The sequence below is a fragment of the Salvelinus alpinus genome, chromosome 1 (genome assembly GCF_045679555.1).
Source record: "Salvelinus alpinus chromosome 1, SLU_Salpinus.1, whole genome shotgun sequence".
Classification (NCBI taxonomy): domain Eukaryota; kingdom Metazoa; phylum Chordata; class Actinopteri; order Salmoniformes; family Salmonidae; genus Salvelinus; species Salvelinus alpinus.
The window spans coordinates 80,310,229-80,332,769 of NC_092086.1; the positions used below are offsets into that span (position 1 = coordinate 80,310,229).

At 44.0% G+C, this 22,541-nt stretch overlaps 1 protein-coding gene and 2 pseudogenes across 1 annotated transcript; 1 reads left to right on the plus strand and 2 right to left on the minus strand.

Moving 5' to 3' along the window:
* Nucleotides 1-626: 626 nt before the first annotated feature.
* LOC139530883 (thread biopolymer filament subunit alpha) lies at nt 627-7,028 on the plus strand. The gene is made up of 10 exons (XM_071327659.1): nt 627-1,250; nt 2,495-2,706; nt 3,205-3,265; nt 3,377-3,472; nt 4,236-4,412; nt 4,793-4,918; nt 5,092-5,205; nt 5,333-5,439; nt 5,560-5,915; nt 6,836-7,028. The coding sequence occupies exons 1-10, from the start codon at nt 627-629 to the stop codon at nt 6,853-6,855; spliced, it is 1,893 nt and encodes a 630-aa protein (XP_071183760.1). The 3' UTR covers nt 6,856-7,028.
* Nucleotides 1,278-9,384, minus strand: LOC139530888 (myb-binding protein 1A-like protein; annotated as a pseudogene).
* A 98-nt stretch (nt 9,385-9,482) lies between these two features.
* Nucleotides 9,483-22,093, minus strand: LOC139530894 (myb-binding protein 1A-like protein; annotated as a pseudogene).
* Between the last annotated feature and the right edge of the window lie 448 nt (nt 22,094-22,541).

Genomic DNA, 22,541 nt, shown 5'->3' on the forward strand with positions numbered 1-22,541 from the left:
CACCCACCTGGTGGGTTGAATGCTAAAGCTTCTATATAGTCTGTTCCAGCATGTTGCATACCATATTCCTGTCAAAAGCCCTCATCCTTAGGGGATGCTCATCCAAGAATGTTCAGTGATATACTATTCACCTGCCCTTCACAGGCAAAGCCCAGGGAATGATTTATGAGCGAAGCCCTCAGTGAAGCGGTAAAATCTCAACCAAAAAAACGAGGGCTCGATAGCACGACACTCAAAGATAAAACTGAGATCAGTCCTTGCCAGACAATTTAACAGCCATGCTAAGTGAAGCCTTGGTGTGGAGAAAAACATCCATCCAGTGTGAAGGCAACATGAGTCAGGTTGGCTGAGATTCTGGAAAGACATCAGTCCCTAGTTGCCTGGGGGACAGAGGTATCACTCCTGACACTTTTGTGGGAGTAGAGTGCCTGTCGGGCAGACGCTGTCCTGCCTGTGAGCCCAGCTACCTTCAGTGACGTGAGCCGCCTCCCCAGCGAATGGGTAGCCAGGGAGGGCAGCTGCCCCCTTACAGGGCCCTAGTGTATATAAAACCCTGGGAGTCTGTATGCCTGTGACTATAGCACTCTGAGCTTGGACACCCCAGCTTTGAGGCTGCTGCTGCTAAAATGGCTGAGACTAACCTGAGAATCAGTGGGGGGGCGGTGAGGTTCGGGGCCACCTATGGGGGCAACAGGCTCTTCTCTGGGGGCAGGAGCGGTGGAGGTGGCGGCGGAGGGGCCGGCATGGCCCTCTCCAGGTCTTTTGGAATGGGCGGGGGTGGAAGAGCGGGACTCGGTATGAGAGGAGGGCTCGGGATGGGGCTAGGCATGGGGATGGGAATGGGGGGAGGCCTTGGGATGGGAATGGGGGGAGGTCTGGGGATGGGAATGGGGGGAAGTCTGGGGATGGGAATGGGGGGAGGAGGAGGTGGAGGCGGTCTTGGGATGGGAATGGGTGGACGTGCCCTGGCTCTAGGAGCCGGCGGTGGAGGGGTCAGTGCAGCAGGGTTCAGGGCTGGCGTGGCCCCACTCAGGGCTCGCTTGGGCGGCCGGGTCTTCAAGATCGGAGGCTATGGCTTCAACCCGTCTTTCCTGAGCTCCACCACTGCAGTGGGTGGTGACGTGGGTGTCAGCCCTGTGCCAAGCATCGACCCCTCGCTACCCTCGCTCGACACAGTCCAGGTGACCCGCCTAAAGGAGAAGGAGGAGCTGCAGGTCCTCAATGACAAGTTTGCCACCTTCATTGACAAGGTATGTCATGAAATATTACACTCTTCATACAGGCAATATCTTTAATGTCTATAATCAATAATCTGTGAAAATTGTTGTTGGTATTTAGCCACTATGCTTCATTCATTTTAATCCATCTCAGTAATATTTTAAGTGCACTTTAAGAATACAGTAATTAGCTATGCTTCTTATTCATGCATAAATATGGTCCCATGTGTAAACTCAATATTTGTACAGGTGCTTGAACAACCAAATTAATTAAACTATGTACTACTGCTTGAACAAATTAATTAACATTATGTTGATCAGTATCCTCTACCCATCAACATCCTACACACCATTATCCTCTGAAGGCGTGACCTTTTATAACCTAGGTGGATTTCTCATACAGATGTGGATTGACCTATGCATAATTTATGTTTGTGCTTAAACCAGTTGAGGATAGTATCAGATTGTCCTGGTTTTGAAATTGATAGCAATGCTCATGTAGGCAGTCAACATTGTTATCATGCAAAAACATTATGCATGCATCGGTTGTACACTGAATGTACAAAACATTAGGAACACCTTCGTAATTTTGAGTTGCACCCCCTTTGCCCTCAGAACACCCTCAATTCGTTAGGGCATGGACTCTACAAGGTGTTGAAAGCGTTCCACAGGGATGCTGGCCCATGTTAAACCCAATGCTTCCCACAGTTGTCAAATTTGCAGGAGGTTCTTTGGGTGGTGGACCATTCTTGATTCAGGTGGGAAACTGTTGAGCGTGAAAACCCAGCAACGTTGCAGTTCTTGACACACTCAAACCAGTGCGCCTGGCACCTACTACCGTACCCCGTTCAAAGGCACAGAAATATTTTGTCTTGGCCATTCACCCTCTGAATGGCACACACACAATTCATGTCTCAATTGTCTTAAGGCTTAAATATAATTATTTAACCCGTCTCCTCCCCTTCATCTACACTGATTGAAGTGGATTTAACAAGCGACATCAATAAGGGATCATAGCTTTCATGGAAAGAGCAGTGTTCCTAATGTTTTGTCTATGTTGTGCATATGATTTGATCTAAATAAAAAAGAACAGGCCCATTAGAATGTTCTGAACATCAATATCCAAAATCAATCAAGCTCATTGAAATTCAGATCCATTCTTGGAGAGGAACAACAGACCGTATTTCTATGTTGTAAACCCAATAGAAATCTATTTGTGTAGTGTATTCATCGATCTGGCCTCTCTCTCGTTCTCTCTCATGGTCTGTGGTCCCCAGGCTCGCTCTCTGGAGCAGACCAACGCTGTGCTGAGGGCCAAGATCGCCATGTTCACCAACCCGGACCAGAGCGGCCCTGCCAACACCTCCATCCTGCTCACCTCTGCCATCGGTACCTACAAGATCCAGATTGATGGCCTGTCCGCCACCAAGGAGGCCATCGTTGCTGAGATTGAGCACTACAAGAGCATCATCGAAGATGTCCAGAGCAGGTGGGTGGGGTTAGGGTAGATTACCTGACAAAACAGTGGCGCCATACTGAAATAAACATTGACCCTATAATACACAATACCACACATTACACAATGCAGTATCATAAAGTGGGGGTCTAGTGTTAGTCACTAATCTGTCTGCTGTACCAGGCCTGAGGAGAGAAAGCTCTCAGCCTCGTGTAGATGTGGTGACTTTGCTTTATAATTACCTCGGCAGATCAATGCATTTAATGCTCAGTTGGAGCAAAATCCAGCAGCAGATTCTTGAGCCTTTTGATCTGAAGAGAATCTGCATCCTACCAACACACAGCTTAACATTCAATTGATGCTGCGAAAAAGAATAACATATACCCACATTTGTTTCAGCCGAGTACACAATATATTACCCTTTAAACTCACGAAGCAGAATTGTAGACATCGATGATATATGAAACCTAATGCATACATTTGACTCAAAGTTAATTGATATAAAACCTTCTATTGGTTTTATGTTGAAAGGTTTGAGGAGGAGACAGTCCAAACCAAGTCATTAGAGATGGACTGGACCACATTAAAAGAGGTATGGATACATCATGGTGTTATCAAACTACCAAAGGATTATTCAAACTATTGAAATAATGAATAACATTCTGTTATGGCTACTAAAACCACTACTCTCATGCTTTAACAGGAGGTAGACAATCTCTACATGAGCATTTTTGAGCTTCAAACCAACATTGGCGGACTGGAAGATCAGATTGGTCTCTCAAAGCAGGTGTATGATGCTGTGAGTACATGATGACAACATCTTTTACTGGAAAATTCTTACTTAACTTGCTAGGGGAGGGGTGTTCAGTGCACATTTAGGCTCTATAAAATGAGCAAACATGAAAAATTGTAAACGTTTCCCCCCCCCCTCTTGGTTCACATTCGTATTAGAATTCTACATATGCACTGTTCCTTGTCTGCTCCTGTACTCCACCAGTAAAAGCATTCCTTCCTGAGCCCTCTGGAGATGCTCCCTTGCCCAGGCGCTGCATTAAAATGTCTCCCCATCAATTATGGAGATTGAGACAAGCTGACAGCCAGCACTCAACACTAAGCACTACTGCTTCTCTCTCTCTCACTAAAATCACCCAGATGATCACCGCTGCAGAACCAGACCTTTCATAAGTGTTCACAACATTATGGATTCACATTACACATCCTGTGACTCTCTCAGTATCGTAGCTGCATCCTAAAATGGCATAATTGGTACACAGGAGGGACAATGTGGGCCTATTATTCTAACAACACGGTTGCAGTAGATTATAGTATACATGGGGATCAACAAAGAGTAGGGTACATTTACCAAAGTGATATTGGAAAGTGTTCAAATAAAGGCAACATGCCCAACAGATGTTGTGCAGTGTGTTTTCAGAGTTCAGTTGTGAGTCTCAATACAGTACTACGCATATTTTAAAGCTGTATTTTGTTGCCATAGCCACAAGGAAGATTAAAACAATTGCACAATAGGCATAACACATTTCCTGTTGTGCTTTGTGTTGTAGAAAGTGAAGGAGGTGAGGAACATCGTGACGGGCAGTGTGAGGTCAGCCTTCTCCATCTCGGTGGACAACGCGGCCCAAGCCCAGGACCTGACCTCTGCTCTGTCGGACGTCAAGTCCCACTATGAAGCCCTGGCCCAGCGCAGCAAGCAGGACGCCCTTCTTTCTGTGCAGGACAGTGTATGTACCCTTCAGCGACCGACAGTATCTAGTCTGCATTTTCTCAAACAGTCTATTGGTCCATCAACTTTATATTGCATTAACATAATAGTAATCTCAAGTCTGTCAGGCAGTATCTAACGATAACTAGTTGCAAAAATGATTACTTGTTTTGCAAACACCATTGGAATCAGTACATTCATTATCTCTCATTCCTATCTGTGTTGCGGTCTCCCCCAAGTGGATGTTCTTAGTATTGCACTCAGAATACACTATTTTAGCCTACATTGCCTTCCAGCATCCAACCCCAAATCTTATGTTTATTTCTCATGTTTGCATAGACTAAGACCAGTGAATGCACCATGAAAATGTAACCTCCTTTTTCTTATTTCAAACCCCAGCTCTCCATGATGTCCATGACGTCCCAGCCCAGTACCCAGACTCTGACCCAAACCAAAGAGGAGCTGCGCATGTACAAACTGCAGATCGACTCAGTACAGAGGGAGATCGACAGACTCAAGACCCTGGTAGGAACATGACCTTGTCTACCCTAAAGCTCGTCTGAAATTATAGTCTCAAAGAAAATGTTTCATTGATTTCATAAATGACAGTATGAGGGTAAGTATCCCAGTACTATCTCCTGACAACCTAACGCTCGCCACAGTGTGTTAATACGCAGGACTGATCTCTCCCGTTGTAGAACATCCAGATGGAATCTCAGGTGGATGAGGCAGAGTCCCACTCCAGCTCCCACACAGAGACCTATCAGGAGCAGGTTCTGACCCTCAAGTTGCAGCTGGATGACATCAGAAAGGTAAGGATGGGGTACAGAGTCCTCCACAAGTATACACCAGTAAAAAAAAAAGAAAAAACTCATATGAGCCACTTTCATGTGCAGTTTCTAGGTGCAGCATAACCCATGAATCATGCTCTTCTTACAGCAAATAACACACTATGGTCAAGAGTACCAGGAACTCCTGGCCAGTAAAATGTCTCTAGATGTTGAGATCACTGCATACAAGAAGCTTCTGGACAGTGAGGAGAACAGGTAAGAGAGTAGGGTCTCATATCATCCAGATGTTCACCCATATAAGCACTGATTGACGCTCTCTGAAGTTCTACGCCCGTCTCTATGATAGTCATGTATTTGTGATGCGTATGGTTTCAGACTGAAGTCAGGAGGAGGCGTGACCGTGCACATGTCTAAGACTGCCATTGGAGGAGGGGGAGGTGGAGCTGGGCTGGCCCTGGGAGGAGGTGGAGGGGGAGGCGGCGGCGGCGGCGGGGCTGGCATGGCCCTGGGAGGAGGAGGCGGCGGTGGCTACAGAATGGGCATGGGCGGAGGCGGCTTTGGAGGGGGTCTGGGCAGTGGCTTTGGAGGTTTTGGAGGAGGTCTGGGGTTAGGAGGAGGTGGAGGGTCCTTCGGAGGTGGAGGGTCCTTCGGAGGTGGAGGGTCCTTCGGAGGTGGAGGGTCCTTTGGAGGCGGGAGCAGCTACATGTCCTCCAGCCTGAGCAGCAGTGGACGTGAGTACAGCTCCCATCTCTATGAACTAGTTTTACTTTTATCTGTAATGCCTCCTTTAAAACAATACTATTACTGGCGCCATCTGAAAGGAATATCACACTCCAAAATCAAAGTTTTCTATCCTCAAAAGTATCATAATGTCAAGATAAGTCCATGTCACAGGCCATCCATGCTGTAGATCCACAAGCAAAAATGAATGGAAAAGAACCATGGAATTTCCAGATTTGTTGTACGTGTCGAGGCTTATAGCAGGTAGCCTAGTGGTGGCAGGTAGCCTAGTGGTTCGAGTGTTGGACTAGTAACCGAAAGGTGGCAAGATCGAATCCCCGAGCTGACAAGGTAAAAATCTGTCCTTCTACCCCTGAACAAGGCAGTTAACCCACTGTTCCTAGGCCATCATTGAAAATAAGAATTTGTTCATAACTGACTTGCCTAGTTAAAGGTTAAATTAAATAGCGGGGTCTACACAACTGATTGCTTGGGACATGGACTCATCCTAGAGGTCTAAAAAGAAGTTAAACTTGGGAGTGTATTGTCCCTTTACCTTCAACCATAGATAATGGGTGGGACTTGCAACTTCATTGGCTGATCCCTCCTGATGTCATGTCCAACTGGATCATCAAGAGGGCTCAGCCAATCGTGAAGAAGAAAATGTGCTATTTTCAAATGGATTGCCTCAATGGTGCTGCCCAGGCTGTCACAGACAGCATGGTCATGTGTTTTGTCCTATTTTATTTGTAATCCCCGTCCCCACTGGTGGCCTTTTGGTAGGCTGTCATTGTAAATAAGAATTTGTTCTTAACCGACTTGCCTAGGTAAAGGTTACATTTTAAAAAGACTATAATGGGACAGATAAAGATGAGTTTCTCTATGGGTGCAATGCAGACAACTCCTCATTGGACCACTCTTTCCCTTCCAGTCTCTTCAACAGTGTACTGAGGACAAACAGGACAAACCAGAGAATCTCCAGCGGTTTGAGATGGAACCAGGCTGAGATGAAACCCTGTTTTGGCAGAATTACTAAGAAAAATCAACACAGTCTCAGATTCTGTTGTGTGACTTGCCATACTCAATGTAACATGTTTTATATCAATAAAAGCAGTGTTATTTCACCATGTGCAATACATTCAATAGGCTTGAGGTCTACTAGCATAATCCCAAAGGCCTGGATTCAAGCCGACTATGTCATATCGGCAATGCTCCCTTGTTCGCCGAGAACGCATGCAAGGAAAATGGCGCATAGACAAAGCGTGATCGGATTGGACATTTCATACAAGACAATGACCAATTATTATTTGAATGCTTGTGAACACACCAGAATTTTGCATAAGATTCACACTGGTGTGTTGGGAGGGGGTAGGGAAGCAAACGGAACATACAGCCTAAGGCCACAAACAAACCTCACTCTTCCTTTGTATCAATAGGCCTGTATTCCCCCAAAATGTTTTCGATTTTTTACATAAATTATAGTGCATTTAAAATTGCAAAGTTCTCTCTGCCTCATGGCAAAATTGTAGGATATTCGCTTTAAAGCTGAACAGAAAATCTCTGCCCCATGACAAAACGTGTAGAACTGCAGGAAATTAGCTTAATCTGCAACATTCTCTCCGATGCCAAGAGGCGGGCTTTTAAAATGTTTCTTCCCAGGGCCCGAGACTTGGTTCGTCTGACCATGCACTGCCGAAGTAGTAAAACTCCTTGTATCTCACTCGAGTTGTGTTGTAATTATGAGGGGGTCCCTTATGAATTGGCTGTCACAAAAGGGGTCTCCGGCCCCAAACAGTTTGAGAACCACTAGCCAAGCTGCTCTGTTGGCATACTGGCACAGCAGTTTTCTTACCAATTATCTGAAATAGTGGAAATGCTCAAAGTTTCAACAGTACTCACACCCCCATCCCCCCCAAAATAGCTGACATATACAGTAGGTCTCAATGATATGAGTATTGTTGGTACAATTATTTCCCAATGACATGGCACTGTAACAGTAAGCATGTGGCTGAGTTACTCACGTGTTTCATAACAGCCCAGTAGGTGTCCTCATTCTGTCCAGTCTTCCTGAAGCCCAGAACCTCTCTCATGGACTGAATAACCTTTTTGAGGGGCTCCAGATCCACAGACAGCTTCTGTAAAACACAGGAGACAAAAGTAGGTTAAAGAATCTGGAAAGACAAAAGTAATGGGGGGTGTGATATTAAGTTGCTTTACCTGCTGGTTGACAGTTTTGACCAGGAAGAGACCGAGCTCCAGGGCTTTGACCAACTTCTCCTGGACCACCTTGTTCTTACCAGTCTCAACTACAGTCTCCAGACTCTAAGGAGAACATCCACAACCATATCAGTAACAAATCAGCAGCTCCAGGGAGAGATAGGTAATGTACAGTATCATCCAAGTCAAACCTAGAGATTAAACTGGATGGAAAAACATCAGTTTTTAATGTAACATGCTTTTGAAGAAAGGGGTCGTACGCACATCCCAGGCGGCACCTTAATTGGGGAGGACGGGCTCATAGTAATGGCTGGATCGGAATCAATGGAATAGTATCAAACATGTTTTCAATGTGTTTGATAGCACGCCATTATTATGAGCTCCCAATTTACCACAATATGATTTTCCCCATGCTTTGCAGTAATGATGTGATATAGAGATTGATTCCTGTGGTGTTTCACACAGTGACATGTTCTCTGATGTCTAAGCTTGGGTGAGGTGTTTGATGCCTACCGCTGCCACACGGCCCACCGCCTGCTGAAGCAGCCCTGCCCAGGGGTCGCCTGCTAACAGCTGCTGTACCTCCCTGCTCTGCAGCCCCCGCAGCACCATGGCACTGGCCTGGCTCTGTGGAACACACACGCATACAAAATTAAACACTCAATGGGAAGATGATTTTGTGCAGATCAGTGGTATTTACCGTCAGTCTGAAAGGATCACTGGCTGGGAAGAGTGTGGTCCGTCATCACTGTATTAAAAAGTTGGTAGAAGTTTAACCTAACTACAGGGTCAGATGCTTCTTTTTACTGTTAATTGTTGAGGTGGAGCCTGCTAGTCTTACCTGTTGGTGTTCTCTGACTCCTGTTGTGATGTGTTCCACTGCGGTCACCAACAGGTTCACACACAGAACCTACACACAACACAAGATAATCAACCTCCAACAGCATCGCGTTACACCAGCCAACAAACTTCTTGACACTAGTTGTGGGGATTCTTAGAAAGCACAGAGCAACAAGAGGAAACAACGCATCTTCAAGTGTTTATGCAGTCATTTAAATCAATAGAGATCAGTGTGGATGCGGTTGTTGTTGACTCACTGGGAAGCGGGTGAAGAGGTCGACAAACATTAGGCCTGAGAGGGCTTTTCCTGCGCGTCATGAAGGAGCAGAGCGCCCCTTTAAAGAGGGCCGACACCCTCTCCACGTCCACGTTACCCATGAACCTCAGCTGCAACACCGAGATTTCAGCAGGTTGGTTTCATACAAAAGACGCACTAATAGTAAATACTCGGCGTACATTCAGGTTGAATGCTAAAGGTTGGTTAAGGAACAATTGTCACTGTAGTCAACTCTGAAAGGTAAAGAGGCTTACCTCCTCAGTAGAAAGTGTTGTCTTGCCGTCTGCTGAGGCCCCCGGGCGCCTTGACCAGGTACAGAGATGCACTGAAGAAGTAGAGTGACACTGAGGAGTCAGACAGCTTCTGGGTTTTGGTCATGGAGCTCCCCCTGTCTGTCGCCTACGGTCTTACAGTACTGCTTGGCCCGGCACAGCTGGTTCCTGGGGGTAGGAGAGGACGAGGGTGACTGATCAGTGTGGCAGAATAATACTGGAAACTGTTGACATGACATGATAATCTGTCTCCCCAGACAGAATACATCCGTCTTCAATGCACCTGCATATGACAAGTTGTTCTTTCGAGGTTCATAAAGAGAAGTAGAGCACAAATCCTGTCTCACATCTCTAATACATTGCGAGGTGCTTTCAGTATTAAAGGAAAACTCCACCCCAAAACATTAAGTATTTGTTTCATTAGGCCATTGTTGACATAGTTTCAAAATGTTTTTCTTGTCAGCAATCAAGTTTTCAAGAGTACATGTGTTCGTAAATTGAAAAAATGTGGAACAAAACACATTTGGGAGCACAATGAAAGTATTTGAGGAAGGAGGTTGCCGTGGCAACAGTGGAGAGATGATAAAGCCGACATGACACATTGGGCTGTGCGATATCGTCTTGTAAGGTGATCCACGTACCGGTATGGATTTTTACAATACTGTCTAGAAAAAGGTATTTTGATACAGTTTTACAAATTGCACTACTTCACTGTCAGTTTTGTCCTAGTATGGTTGAATATAAATCCAATCAGAATGGAGAAAGCCAATTAAAACCACTTAGAATGTAGAATTTGTTGCCATCCTAGGGTCATGGCCTACTCATAAAACGTACCAGTCAAAAGTTTGGACACGATTACTCATTCAAGGGTTTTTCTTTATTTTTACTATTTTCTACATTGTAGAATAATAGTGAAGACATCAGAACTATGAAACAACACATATGCAATCATGTAGTAACCAAAAAAGTGTTAAATCAAAATATATTTGCGATTATTCAAAGTAGCCACCCTTTGCCTTGATAGCTTTGCACACGCTTTGTTGTTTGTCACTGGCCTACACACACTATTCTATAATGTCAAAGTGGAATATTTATGTTTTTCAAAATGTTTACAAATTAATAAAAAGCTGAAATGTCTTGAGTAATCAACCCCTTTGTTATGGCAAGCCTAAAGTTCAGGAGTGCAAATCACATGGACTTACTCTGTATGCAATAATAGTGTTTAACACAATTTTTAAAATAAACTACCTAATTTCTGTACCCTACACATAATTGTAAGGTCCCTAAGTTGAGCAGTGAATTTCAAACACAGATTCAACCACAAAAACCAGGGAGTTTTTCCAATGCCTCGCAAAGAACGGCACCTATTGGTTGATTAAAAAAAGCAGACAATGAATACCCATTTGAGCATGGTGATGTTATTAATTACACTTTGGATGGTGTATCAATACACCCAGTCACTACAAAGAAATAGGCGTCCTTCCTAACTCAGTTGCCGGTGAGGAAGGAAATCGCTCAGGGATTTCACCATGAGGCCAATGGTGATTTTAAAACAGTTAAAGAATGTAATAGCTGTGTAACTGTTTAATGGGTCTGGAAAGCTCTTAGAGACTTACCCAGAAGTAGTCGCTGCAAAAGGTGATTCGAATCTATTGACTCAGGGGATTGAATACTGATCTAATCAAGATATATTAGTGTGTTATTTTTCATAAATGTTTTAACAAACGTTCAAATTTTTCTTCCACTTTGACAGAGTATTTTGTGTAGATTGTTGACAAAAAAAATGACAATTAAAACACACTTTTTATCAACAAAATGTGGAAAACATCAAGGGGTGTGAATACTTTCTGAAGGCACTGTATGTGTCTGAGGGTATGTTTCTGACCCAGTGTGTGTCTAAAGGCACTAGCATGACGTACTTGAAGATGTCTGCGGCCTTGCGGAGGAAGTCCTGCTCCTGCTGGTCGCTCTCGGAGCTCATGCCGCTCTCGATGACGCTGAGCAGGGGCTCCACCATGCCCAGCACCAGAGGGCTGCTGCCCTGCCTGACCAGGAACACCTCCACCAGGTCCAGCACCTGGAACACAGCAAAGAACCAGGGTCAGCACCCCATGAACATAGGGGGACCATCACCAGAAGAACAAGAGAGGCAGTGTTAGAAATACCACTGCTAGAGTAGTGTTTCGCCTATATTCATTTTGCAGTGAAATCGTTGCCACCACTCCAAAATCCTTGCAACCACGTTATGTGTAAATTACGTAGAAAGATAATGGAGCTATATATATATAAATATTTTATTTTTTTACAAGATCTATAAGAACTAACAATCACCAAAATAAAAACTAGATAGTCGGGGAGAATCAAAAATTCCAAAACTGTCAATGCATGGGGTCCCCATTGATTTTGGAAAGTTTAAGTCACTCAGATAGCATAACAACACAGCATAAGCCATGGCAAAATGTGTAGAAATGCAGGAAATGTGCTTTAAAACAGCAACATTTTGCCACTGCGGCCAAGAAAATGTGGGGTTGGCCACGCCGACTACCACACCTTTCACACTTACAACTCTATCCAAACAGGCGAGACAGCAATAGTCATCTTGTCATGTGAATACCTTGATCTTGAAGTCTCTGACAAGGGTCTTTTCCTTTTTTAGCTTGTCCTTCTCATCCTTCTTGGCCTGCATCTTCTTCTTCTGTTCAAGGAACAGTGCTGCGACACTGCCGTCCAGCTTCATCATGGCTTCATCATCCAGCTCGTCATCCTCGCTGCCGTCCACTTCGGTGGCCTGTGACATGCAGCAAGAAAGACCCGGTCCAGTTAAAAACGTCTAGAACAGCGCTGTGTATCAATGTCTCTGCTTTTGACCCCCCCCACCCTCACAGTGAGGATTTCAATGAAACCTGAAACCGCTAGACTAACACAAAATGCATTCAAAAAATTACGGCTAAAAACAATTATTTCTTGAGCACTAAAAGTGAAACCTTGAAAAATAAGAGTAAAGTACAATCCCAGAGCTAGAACAAAAGACCAATCACAAGACACCTACCAGAGCACCCTGGTTCTGTAGGACCTTCATCAGCTCAATGCGGAAGTTCTGATCCACCTCGCCCCCCTCCTCCATGGCCTCATCTTCACCCTCATCAGAGTCGTCGTCTGATGCATCCGACTCTTCCTCATTCTGGAGAAGCAAGTAATACATATATTTACGAAGAGATCCGAGGCACAAAAACATGAACTCACTTGATGGTTTCCCTGTTAAATCTAACGAGACCCTGCTGTAAAACATGCAGACACCAACTGATGATCAACATCAACTCGCTAGGGTAATTAGATCCAACGTGGATCCTGGCACAACTGTCTTCGCAAACACCTTTTTCCCAGCACTTGGGCGGTTGCATCGCATACGCCATCACAACAGCTGTTTTTCACTTGACTGTCATTCAAAGAATTCCTTCCTGGATCAGATGATGACATGTGAAAATATCACGGTGTAATTAAACAGCTTGACACCAAATACACATCCAACTGTGTTATGCATAATTATTGAAGAAGCACGTTAGTGACAATATCAATTTAGGTTTTAAGTATCAAGGTAAGGTGACTCAGTTAGAAGCATTCCATTTTGCAATAGCATACATTTTGGGGGATTTGTGTGCCAATGAAAACTGTTTCACCTCTTAACATAAAATGTTAGGTAGTTACAGTGCATTTCTGAGATCTCTATACAAAAAAACAGTGACTGCTAGATACAGGTTTCTTACAGGGCTCAAGTTCAATGTCTAATTTAACTGATTAATGTTTAATATATGATATGACTTACACTGCCACAAATGCAAGGACAGAAAAGTAATGTTTTATGTCACACGATTTTGGACAAATCCGTCAAGACACCAACCAAGAGAAGGGGTCGTCTAGCTATATTCAATAAAATGTAAAACCTATGTTCCCCCTTAAATATCTTAATGTAATGACATGGGGAAACAATGGCTAACTATTATCAATGACTTATCAATAGCTGTAACATGTTGTCCAGCCGGTACCCTAGTTTATAGAAAAACCCTGATGTAGATTTGTGAACGTGACCAGGTGTGAAAGAACTGAACTGACCATCTCTTCGTCGTCTTCATCATCATCCTCGCCTTTCTTTTTTTTGGTCTTTCTTCTTTATTTTGTCAGAGTCTTTATCATCCGTCACCACGATGGCACTGTCCTCCTCCTCTTTATCTGGGTCCAGAACCTAAAGACACAATGAGTCAAATTAATGGACATTCCTGTAATATATCAACATTTACTTTCGCAAATCAACAGAAGTTTTACCTTCAGTGAACACAACGTAATATTTTTATGCAACATTTAAAAACTACAGCTCTGTAAGAGTACAGTATTCTCTAGTCTGGGAGACTTACATCCAAGATGGCGGTGAGTGCTCTGGCGGTGACGTGGGGACAGATGTTGGAGAAGACAGTCCTGCAGACGTGACGGATGTGTCTACTGGGCTGGGACAGGAGTGAGAGCAGGATGTCCACCACCACCTCAGCCCAGTGGGGCTCCTCCTCTCCTGTAGAACCTGGATTAACACGACACGTGGTTACAGAGACATCCCACCAAAGGCTACCATACTGAACATAGAGGCTGGTATTTATACTAACCTTAAGCCGGGTGTACACTACACGACTTTCAAATTCCTGACATCGCTAAACCTCACAATAAACGACCATCTTCCCTGTAGTTTTTTTTGTCACGCAAATGTAGTGGTGCGCACACTAAATGATCTGGCAGACGGGGGGGTCACACACTACAAGATTCTTCACTTGAGGATTGAGGATTGTCGATACCAACCACGCTGTCCGGCGAAAACAATGATGTGATTAGATTTAATGTAGCTACAACGACCTGTGGCGCAAAGCAGCCTCAAACGTTTTCAGTCAGACATTCACACTTGCCCTACAGTTGAAATATCTAGCCAACATTTTTAACATTGCTCAGAGCTGTAACGATTTGACACTGACTTTGATTAAAGTACAAACGCAATCTAGTATTCATCGCTCCTTCTTGAGTCGACACATTATGGGTAATGGGAAACAACATAATCTCACTGGCTTCTTCTCTGGCGAGCTCTCATTGGCTATTGCTCATCACCGTTCTCAAAACTTGTCGTTGCACATCTCACACTACAAGAGCATTGCAGATTGTGCAATGCTTAGGTCCAACAGAATCGGACATACGGACACCGAAACGCTTAAGAGACATTCTTTTACTGTAATAGACAAGAACTTAACCGTCTAACGATACCCTGTTTATGTCTCAACTCCCAAAATGTAGAACAGAGCAGATCCTAATAAAACCAGAGTATCAATGTTGTAGAAAATGAATGCTCCATTTGTCACGCGCAGCATTTTAGCCACAGACTTATGTGCTAGTCTGTATAAATGTACAATGAGCCGAAAAAGACTCACGTATATAAGGAATTGGCAACTCATTCTCATTCTGAGAAATAAGCTTTTTAGTATCCAGGTAGGCCACTTGATTTCAACATCTAAACAAAGCGGACAGGCTGTTATTCAAACAGTTGGAGACGGACAGGAGGGCCTATTCATAACAGTTTAACCGTTCTCTACCTTGTTAGCAAGAAAATACATCCAAGTTGGCTAGACTTGAAATACAGTATAAAGACTCATTAGCACGTGGGCTTGTGTTAATGAGACCCGTGTTCATTTTCTAGAATGCCTGTCACAAGAAGTTGGTCATTATTAGTGGATGTGCATTGTGCAGGTTCAATTTGTAACAACGGCATTTTCATACAGACTTAAAAGCCAGATCAGTGATTATTGCAAAAATAAAAAAAGATAACTGGTTAAACTATTTTGATAAAATAATTACATAGATTTTTCTATTGTGTTATTGACTGTACGTTTGTTCATGTGTAACTCTGTGTTGTTGTTTTTGTCGCACTGCTTTGCTTTATCTTGGCCAGGTCGCAGTTGTAAATGAGAACTTGTTCTCAACTGGCCTACCTGGTTAAATAAAGGTGAAATAAAAAATATATATACGTGAACACCCCTTCAAATTAGTGGATTCGGCTATTTCAGCCACACCCGTTGCTGACAGGTGTATAAAAATTGAGCACACAGCCATGCAATCTCCATAGACAAACATTGGCATTAGAATGGCCCATACTGAAGAGCTCACCATAGTATGCCACCTTCCCAACAAGTCAGTTCATCAAATTTCTTCCCTGCTAGAGCTGCCCCGGTCAACTGTAAGTGCTGCTATTGTGAAGTGGTAAAGTCTAGGAGCAACAATGGCTCAGCTGCGAAGTGGTAGGCCACACAAGCTCACAGAACGGGACCGCCAAGTGCTGAAGCGCGTAGCATGTAAAAATTGTCTGTCCTCGGTTGCAACACTCACTACCAAGTTCCAAACTGCCTCTGGAAGCAACATCAGCGCAAGAACTGTTCGTCGGGAGCGTCATGAAATGGGTTTCCATGGCTGAGCAGCCGCACAAAAGCCTAAGATCACCATGAGCAATGCCAAGCGTCGGCTGGAGTGGTGTAAAGCTCACCGCCATTGGACTCTGGAGTACTGGAAGCGCGCTCTCTGGAGTGATGAATCACACTTCACCATCTGGCAGTCCGACGGATAAATCTGGGTTTGGTGGATGCCAGGAGAACGCTACCTGCCCGAATGCATAGTGCCAACTAGAGGTCGACCGATTAATCGGAATGGGCGATTAATTAGGGCCGATTTCAAGTTTTCATAACAATCGGAAATCTGTATTTTTGGACACCGATTTGGCCGATTTTTTTATTATTATTATTACTATATATTTTTTTAACACCTTTATTTAATCTTTATTTAACTAGGCAAGTCAGTTAAGAACACATTCTTATTTTCAATGACGGCCTAGGAACGGTGGGTTAACTGCCTCGTTCAGGGGCAGAACGACAGATTTTTACCTTGTCAGCTCAGGGATTCAATCTTGCAACCTTACAGTTAACTAGTCCAGCGCTCTAACCACCTGATTACATTGCACTCCACGAGGAGCCTGCCTGTTACGTGAATGCAGTAGAAGCCAAGGTAAGTTGCTAGCTAGCATTAAACTTATCTTATAAAAAACAATCAATCAATCACTCATAATCACTAGTTAACTACACATGGTTGATGGTATTACTAGTTTATCTAGCGTGTCCTGCGTTGCATATAATCGATGCGGTGCGTATCGTTGCTCCAATGTGTACCTAACCATAAACATCAATGCCTTTCTTAAAATCAATACACAGAAGTATATATTTTTAAACCTGCATATTTAGCTAAAAGAAATCTAGGTTAGCAGGCAATATTAACCAGGTGAAATTGTGTCACTTCTCTTGCGTTCATTGCACGCAGAGTCAGTGTATATGCAACAGTTTGGGCCGCCTAATTTGTCAGACTTTTACGTAATTATGACATAACATTGAAGGTTGTGCAATGTAACAGGAATATTTAGACTTGGGGATGCCACCCGTTAGATAAAATACGGAACGGTTACGTATTTCACTGAAAGAATAAACGTCTTGTTTTCAAGATGATAGGTCATTAATATGGTCGAATCCGGAAACTAAGGCACGTATTTCTGTGTTATTATGTTATAATTAAGTCTATGATTTGATAGAGCAGTCTGACTGAGCGGTGGTAGGCACCAGCAGGCTCGTAAGCATTCATTCAAACAGCACTTTCCTGCGTTTTGCCAGAAGCTCTTCGCTGTGCTTCAAGCCTATCAACTCCCGAGATTAGGCTGGTGTAACCGATGTGAAATGGCTAGCTAGTTAGCGGGATGCGCGCTAATAGCGTTTCAAACGTCACTCGCTCTGAGACTTGGAGTAGTTAATCCCCTTGCTCTGCATGGGTAACGCTGCTTCGAGGGTGGCTGTTGTCGTTGTGTTCCTGGTTCGAGCCCAGGTAGGAGCGAGGAGAGGGATGGAAGCTATACTGTTACACTGGCAATACTAAAGTGCCTATAAGAACATCCAATAGTCAAAGGTTAATGAAATACAAATGGTATAGAGAGAAATAGTCCTATAATTCCTATAATAACTACAACCTAAAACTTCTTACCTGGGAATATTGAAGACTCATGTTAAAAGGAACCACCAGCTTTCATATGTTCTCATGTTCTGAGCAAGGAACTTAAACGTTAGCTTTCTTACATGGCACATATTGCACTTTTACTTTCTTCTCCAACACTTTGTTTTTGCATTATTTAAACCAAATTGAACATGTTTCATTATTTATTTGAGGCTAAATTGATTTTATTGATGTATTATATTAAGTTAAAATAAGTGTTCATTCAGTATTGTTGTAAACATTTTTTTTTTAAACAGCCAAATCGGTTTCCAAAAATACCGATTGTTATGAAAACGTGAAATCGGCCCTAATTCATCGGCCATTCCATTAATCGGTCGACCTCTAATTTGCAATGTACAAATGATTATAATTATGTCCTGGTCTCCAGACCATCCACTCCGACAAATATCGGCCAGTGGCTTTAATCTAGTTACCTACCCCCGGTTTAGGGCATCTAGAGTGTAACGTAAATGAACACTCACGCTATGGAGTTTCATGCAATTGCCCCTTTAAAACCATACATGTTTAAAACTTAACTGACTATTCCAGCCACCTACCATTGTAGCCATGCTCTTCATCTTTGACTACCCCACAGCTTGTTTTTGGAAAGTGATAAAGAGTGTAAAGTAGTCTTATCTCACCCAAAGAAGGAGTTGATGATGACGACTCTGGCCTTCTCATCCAGGGGCACTGTCTCAAGTATGTCTGGGGTGGCCTTCTTAGCATTGAAGAACGCATGGAAAAAGACAAACCTGGCGCGATGGAGGACAAAACAATGGGTTAGCATCTATGCTACATTATGACTATAAAGTGCCCTTCAGAATACAATAGTTATAGAAATGTTGGGAAGATTATTACACACATCCAACTTGGCACAGGAAAAAAAGAAATCACCCTTTGCTGCTCCCAAAAGTAATATCACCAAGGCATAATCTAAAATCACTTGGGGGAGCAGCAAACAGTGAGCGACATGACATTTTCCCTGCAGTGAGATCTCTCACCTGGCTACATCCATCACTAGAGCCTCCTCTCTCTTCACCTGGTTGTTCTCCGCGATGGAGGTTAGGCGTGGAATGATCCACTTCCTCAGGCGGAATATGCAGTTCTCTCTCCTAAGGATAGAGTCAACAATTCAAAGGGATACTTTTAGTTTAGAACCCAGAAGGCATATATTAGTCATTCTAGGACATGCTCCAAGAGTTCTACTCACTGGACTCCGCCCTCCTGGTTCTCCTTCTGCCTGCGGGTGCTGAAGTCCAGGCAGCTGTCCAGCCGGGGGTTGAGGAACATGTCTTTGAGCCAGTCCACGTAGCTCTGCAGTGCTGTCGGCTGCAGGTGCTGCACAACCCTCCAGAAGGAGGGCACCACGGGGTAGCCCTGGTTGGTGAGCAGGGAGAAGGCCACCATCACCGCCAGCTGCTTCTCCGGGTCATCGCAGCCCTGCAGGAAGTCGCCAATGTACGTCTCCATCTCGGGGGCAAACTTAAAACGGTCTAGGAGCTGAGGGGGCGAGATGAGTGCATACTTGTAAGTCAATATATTTTAAAACATTTCCTTTTTGGATAAGTGAGCATCTTACTACATATTTTCTGTGACCAACTAAGATGCCAGCAGCTTCACTATGTATTTTCTATAATCTTGTGCAGTTATGAGTCGACAGACATTTGTAGGGAGATTGACCTGTGCAGAGACCACGTGTTCCCCGTAGGCCCTCATCACCTCTCCATTTAACACCTGTTTTAGCTGGGCCAGGGTCAACAAGGGCAGGGCACTACCCAACAGCCGGTAGCTCAGGTAACTGGGGCACAGAGAGAAGACAGCCCGATGTCACAGGAAGGCCAAAAAGATCATCAAGGACAACAACCACCCGAGCCACTGCCTGTTCATCCCACTATCATCCAGAAGGCGAGATCAGTACAGGTGCATCAAAGCTGGGACCGAGAGACTGAAAAACAGCTCCTATCTCAAGGCCATCAGACTGTTAAATAGCCAACACACGCACACAGAGGCAGCTGCCAATATACATAGACTTGAAAGTGTGTGTGTGTGTGTGTGTGTGTGTGTGTGTGTGTGTGTGTGTGTGTGTGTGTGTGTGTGTGTGTGTGTGTGTGTCATCCTGACCATGGAAAAAACCATAGCCCTAGTTGTAAAAAGCTGCTCACTTAGGGATATTGTCCATGGTAATGATTGTGGAGGTGCCCAGCAGCTTCTTCAGCTTCTTGAGCTTGAGCACCTGGGGGAACTTCTGCATGGCCACCAGGAGGAGCTGCAGCTGCTCAGGGGTGCTGAAGGCGGAGGACAGGTCTGTCTGCAGGGCTCCCAGCAGCACCTCCTCAAACACCTCCTCTGATGTCTGGAGAACCACACAGACCAAACAACACACAGGTCATACCGACTGCACCATTCTACACAAGGATTTATCACATTGAGACACCATTAGAAGAGTGCTACACTATGAAGTAGAGCTGGCTGAGTCACTCACCTCAGACAGGATGTCCACCATGGTCTTCCTGGGCAGGTCCCGCAGGAGTTCTCTATACTGCGATAGGCTCTGGAGGAGCTGGACACACTCCAGCACCACCTGAGGGTCCTGTCACACACACACAGGTGAGTAAGAAAACCAAACACACTGAAGTCTGAAAAGTAGAGACCGAGCTAAGTCTGGCAGTAACAATAAGGGGGACATATGTGCACTTCAATTCTCTGTGCAAAACATGGTATACTAGTCTTCTCTGCCAAGCCCATGGGTGATCTGGTGTCATTCTTACCTTTGGAAGGCGTGTGGACTGAGACAGGGCGAGCACACCAAAGAAGTTCCCAAAAGCAGCATTTCTGATGAGTTTGTCAATATGAATATAAACGGCAACATAAGATACTGTGCAATATAGAGACCTTCATTGGCTGATTACATTAAGTATATGGATGTTAGTGAAACGCTCCCGAGCGGCGCAGCAGACTAAGGCACTGCATCTCAGTGCAGGAGGCGTCACTACAGTCCCTGATTTGATTCCAGGCTGTATCACATCCGGCCGTGATTGGGAGTCCCATAGGGTGGCGCGCAATTGGCCCAGCGTCGTCCAGGTTTGGCCAGGGTAGGCCGTCATTGTAAATAAGAATTTGTTCTTAACTTACTTACCTAGTTAAATAACCGTTAAATAAAAAATGTATTAGAAAATTAGAAATTTACCACAGCATCTAACTTTAGTCACATCACATGCTTACCTTTTTCACGTTCGCCAAGTTGTGCTTCTCTTTGATTTGATCAAAGGCTGTACGCAGAGGTACCTCCTCAAACACGCTCAGTACCTGACAACCAAAACAATGACAGAAATGATACATCAGTAACAACCTCTTATATGTTATGTAGTAACACCTTAATAACTCCTTCGTAAGACATGTACAAAGAAATAGGATGTTGGTGAGCCATTAGATGTACTATTGACATTACCTGTCCCAAAGCCAAACTGAAGCCTGGCAGGCCAGCCTCTCTAGTGTGTGCCAAGCCATCCACCAGTCTCTTCGGGGTGTATGTCAACTCATCTGTCTAGAAAGGAAAGACAACACATACATTATAGCAAAATGTCAAGAACTCTATGGTCCCATAAATGTAACATGTATATGTGTGGTGGAACATACACCTTCTAAACAGACAGTATGACAGCAACTCAAATGCATATAAGTAGCATTGCAGCAATCAAAACTCAACACACGTGGCCAGGTGTGAAATAAATTGTTTAGTTTACATCTGTGCCAAACTTGATATGGATTACGTTAATGTTATTGCCAGTTTCTCTAAAGTCCAACACCCGCCAATAGCATAAAAGTGACCATGTGCCTAGCTAACCAGCTACTGTAGTTGGTTTAGCAAGATAAGTAGGGTATGTTAGCTAACGAGGTAACTCCGTAGCAGCTAACTTAGCAACTGAGAGCTGTCCCAAACACACCAACCTTTTGACTAGTCTTCAGATATTGTATGAGATTTTCAATGGCCTTCAGCCGTATCTCTTGTTCAGGTTTAGCGATATCCCAGAAGAAGTCCTGGAACTCGCGGTTCTGTTGGAGAATACCCTTGGCATCAGTCATTTTCGGTCGCACTGGCTCATTTTCTATCTCCCCCATGTCTACATGCATAGCATTCATGCCATTTGACAGTAGGGAGATAAGGGTTAGACGGGATAGTTTTTGTCAGATTTTACTTTTCTTAGCAGGTTAGGGTAATTTACGTAACAGGTTAACGTTGGGGAAACGAATATAAATATATTTTTGAGTTAATTTGACAAAAGCTGTATCGCTTTTAGAAGAGTAAAAGGCCAAGCAAGAGGCATAACTGGGGCCAAAATCTGTCTTCTCCAGTAGGTGGCTTTTTAAAAATTGTATTCGCTCGTCAAGCGATGGGTTTTTATATGGAGGTCGTGGAGTGTCGAATCGAAGTTTCGTAATGATTCGGTTGTTACGATTGTATTGATATAAGTAGGACACGTGACATCCCGGCAACTTTGAGAAAAAACACGTTATAAAATCCCTAGTTACCACAGCCACAAAGTCATAAACCTTCTTAAAATTTTACTTTAAACCTAACCTTAATCACACTGCTAACCTTATGCCTAACGCGAAATTAAGACCAAACCATGTTTGTATATATACGATATAGTAAATGTTGACTTTGTGGCTGTGGTAACTAGTGGAAACCGTTTTGCCTGTTGTTCCCACACATATCTGTCCTCTCATTGGCTAGAATGGCCCCACCTGATCATGCTTCCTCCGGACTGTCTTCCATTTTTGAAGACTTTTCTTTTCACTTTTAGAGCGCCAACTAGAGTATCCGATTAATATTTTGGGTCAATGGTTCCTAAACTTTTTATAGTTCCGTACCCCTTCAAACATTCAACCTCCAGCTGCGTACACCCTCTAGCACCATGGTCAGC